Below are 3,903 nucleotides of genomic sequence, written 5' to 3'. Positions count from 1 at the left end.
GTTGCGTTACTTTTCTTGAAAAAATTCTTGAATACCTCTCTTTTTCATTACTCTTTTTTTTTCTCTCTCCTCGGATTTTTATATATATATCTCTCTCCCACAAAGGTTTCACTTCAAGGTTCAAAGAGATTCATATTCTTCTTGCTGAGGTAACTTCATGTTTTTTTTTTTTTTTTTTTTTTTTTTTTTTTTGATTTGATTGGTTTAATTTTCTAGGTGTGTTAATTTTATCACAGTATGCACATTTTTTGTATGTTTTTATGTTGTTTAATTTGTTTTATGCTACAAAGATTTAATTTTTATGTGTTCTACTGAAAAAAATTGAATCTTTTTATTTTACACTGTGTGTTCTACTGAAAGATTTAATAAAGAGTTTATTAGGGCTTGTTTTAGGTAGTTTTTAATTATAAAATTTCCAAAAAAATGTTTCTGAAAATGAATTAAAATCAATAATTTTTGTAACAAAAAAAAGTTTTTTTTTCCAGATTTACAAATTAACAAATTACAATAGGTATGTATGATTAACTTTAAAATCATTGTTATTTCATACTCTTATGAACATCATTAATAACTGAAATTGAATAATGGTAATGATGAAAGTGGAATCATAAATAAAGGTCACTCAGAATTTGTAACAAATTTTTAATACTAAGACTTTTTTTCTTTGTATTTCAATATTTGATTATGCTTTCTTTAGCAAGTTTAGAATTTTATTTATGCGAGTAGGTTTTTTTTATTAATTTCTATTAGTTTAGAAACTTTGATGTTTATTATGTTTTGTATGTTAAAAAAACTGAAACCAAAACATAATTAAGTTCTTAATTAGTTTTTATTTTTGTAACTTAGATATTTTGGCTTTTCCTTGTTGGTCTATAATCTATATATTGTTATTTGACCATTTATGACCAAGATCTTGATTTAGCTACCTCAAGAAGGTTAGATCTACTTTATTATAGTAATTATATATTGGGTTTGGTTTGCATAATATAAAAATGGCTTAAATTGGTTTAAAACAAGTCTCTAATCAATCTTAGTTGAAAAAATAATTGTAATTTCCTGCAGTCGTCAATTTGTTTTTATATTATTTGTTGGTTTATTAAGAGGGTTTCGGGGTGGCTTCGAGGAAGCGGGGTTGCCGGGGTCGGTTGGAGCAAAGACCAGGGGCATGTGGTGTGACTTTGCTATCTTGTTTGCACTATATATATATATATATTGTGACCTTTAATTGTTGCTCATTACATGAATTTGGTCCATATGTGCATCTTATTGTCACATTCATGTTTTTGTATTGAATGATTATTATAATACTGTGATGCTATTTTTGTCATTCAGACCTTTAATTGATTGTGATGGTATGAATTCTATTTGTGTTTTTATGTATGATTGATTTGGTGTTTAGAGTTTAGATTAATCTTATGTATTGTTCTTGAATTGTATTTTTCAGGGATTTTGTGATCCTTTCTTGCTGAACCTTGAGTGAAATCTTCGATATTAGGGAATGCAGAAAGATGTGTGTGCATGCCGGAAATTCAATCTGTAAAGATTCTTCAATCGTTTTCCCCTTGAGACATCCATTGTCGGCCCTTGACGAGGTTCAATATGCCGTTTGCAGGTTCATGCTATCCCCTCAAATCCATTACAAATCTACAAGCAGTAGAATATTTGCTATGCTAAAGCACGAAACTGTGGACGACGGTTGAATATTGTTTGGTAATTTAGATACCTGTACCAGTGAAGTAGCACAGTTTTTCAAGTATTTTGGGTCAATTTTATTAAGTAGATATGGAAAAGAAGGGAAGTATATTGTTGGAGAGGTACGAGTTGGGAAAATTATTAGGGCAAGGGAACTTTGCCAAAGTTTACTACGCTAGGGACATCAAAAACGGGCAGAATGTGGCTATTAAGGTTATTGACAAGGACAAAACTTTGAAGGCCGGGCTGAATGAGCAGATCAAGAGAGAAATTTCGGTCATGAAGTTGGTGAAGCACCAAAATGTCTTACAGCTATACGAGGTCATGGCTACAAAGAGCAAGATTTACATTGTTTTGGAATATGCTAAAGGCGGCGAGCTTTTTAACAAGGTAGCCAGAGGCAGGCTGAAAGAGGACATTGCTAGGTGGATATTCCAACAGCTGATTAGTGCAATGGATGTCTGCCATCGCGGGGGTGTTTATCACCGGGATCTTAAGCTTGAGAACTTGTTGATAGACGAGGATGGGGGTCTGAAGGTTTCAGATTTCGGGTTGAGTGCTCTTGCGGATTCTAGACAGCAAGATGGGTTGCTGCACACGATGTGTGGCACCCCTGCCTATGTAGCTCCAGAGGTGATTAATCGAAGAGGTTATGATGGAGCTAAAGCTGATATTTGGTCTTGTGGAGTTATCTTGTATGTTCTGCTTGCTGGTCATCTCCCCTTCCAAGATACAAATCTGATTGAGATGTACAAGAAGATAACCCGGGCTGATTACAGATGCCCGAATTGGTTCCCACCTGAGGTCCGGAGACTTCTGTTGAAGATTCTAGACCCAAATCCCAACACAAGGATAACCATTAGTAAAATAATGGAGAATTCTTGGTTTAAGAAGGGGTTAGGTACTAGGCCTGCTAAACTACCGAAATTGGAAATTAAAGAAACCAAGCAGCCGGAGGTCAAGACATTCTCCGAATTCTCAAGACCATCTAATCTAAATGCTTTTGATATCATCTCCTTGTCATCAGGACTGGATCTGTCTGGTTTATTTGTTGGGGATGACCGCAGGGATGATGTTCGATTCACATCCCTGCAACCTGCATCTGCTATAGTGTCCAAGCTCGAGGAAGTTGCTGCCAACATGAAACTCAAAGTAACAAAGAAAGACGGAGGATTCTTAAAGCTAGTCGGCTCTAAAGGTAGAAAAGAGGAAGTAGGCATTGATATGGACATATTCGAGGTAACTCCATCCTTTCACGTGGTAGAGATGAAGAGGTCTAACGGTAATGCCATTGATTATCAGAAACTGAAAGATGACATGCAGCCTGCTCTGAAGGACATTGTTTGGGCTTGGCAAGGTGATAGCCAGCAGTAACTTCAAAGACAAGCGATGCGTGCTCACTGCAATCCTCTGCAACCAATATTGATGTATCTTAGTAGTTGATTTAGCATTAGTCTTAGTTGATGATCTGTGTTCTGCTTACATATTTGAGCAGTCCTGATGTCTGTTATTTAGTATTGCTAAACAATCGAGGTTCCGATTTTATCCTCAATTGTTTAGGTTAGTTTAATGGGAAAATTTACACAATTTTTCTATATTATTGCTTTTAATTCTTAATTATGTGCATGAAATTAAGTAAATCTATTGTGTGGCTGTTGTAACTGATCTAAATATTGTTTGGTCCACAAAAAATCTTATTGTAAATCTTGTTCATATGAATGGTGAATATTGACCAAATTTAATTGATGTAACTGGTGGTACCACCAACCAAAGTTACAATTTGCTTACATCTAACTGTTGACCTAGAATCCCTTGAGAAGATATGACAATACAATGAATACAATCTACGGTGTATAAATTTTAAGATTCTGACTGAACAAGTCAATTTAGAGGTTTTGGATTTCTCTATAGATGTCACATAATTCTTTACTTCAAATTTTTTGGGGCTGCTATCACTAGTTTTGTTGATAACGAGTGACATAACTAGTTACAGAAGCGACAACCTAGTCATTATTATTATTATTATTATTATTATTATTATTAATTTTAATTTTTGAAAAGACTATTTAGCCCTGAATTTAAAACTTTGTAGAATGGATTAACATCAAACCAATTTGAAAAGATGTGCTTTCAACCCTTAAAATATATATATATATATATATATATATATATATATATATATATATATATATATATATATATATATATATA

General features: G+C 33.5%; 1 protein-coding gene across 1 annotated transcript; it reads left to right on the top strand.

Annotated features, from left to right (window-relative positions):
* Positions 1-3,405, top strand: LOC145591122 (CBL-interacting protein kinase 2-like). Its single transcript, XM_081647526.1, has 2 exons — positions 1-149; positions 1,445-3,405. The coding sequence occupies exon 2, from the start codon at positions 1,783-1,785 to the stop codon at positions 3,064-3,066; it is 1,284 nt and encodes a 427-aa protein (XP_081503652.1). The 5' UTR covers positions 1-149; positions 1,445-1,782; the 3' UTR covers positions 3,067-3,405.
* Positions 3,406-3,903: the final 498 nt, after the last annotated feature.

This window comes from Chenopodium album, chromosome 18, assembly GCF_948465745.1.
Source record: "Chenopodium album chromosome 18, dcCheAlbu1.1, whole genome shotgun sequence".
Taxonomy (NCBI): domain Eukaryota; kingdom Viridiplantae; phylum Streptophyta; class Magnoliopsida; order Caryophyllales; family Amaranthaceae; genus Chenopodium; species Chenopodium album.
Note: the sequence above shows the minus strand (reverse complement) of the source record. Positions and strands in the feature narration are given on the sequence as shown.

Bases quoted from the DNA above. Each gene is read 5' to 3' on its own strand.
- LOC145591122 (XM_081647526.1), top strand. From the start codon at position 1,783: ATGGAAAAGAAGGGAAGTATATTGTTGGAGAGGTACGAGTTGGGAAAA.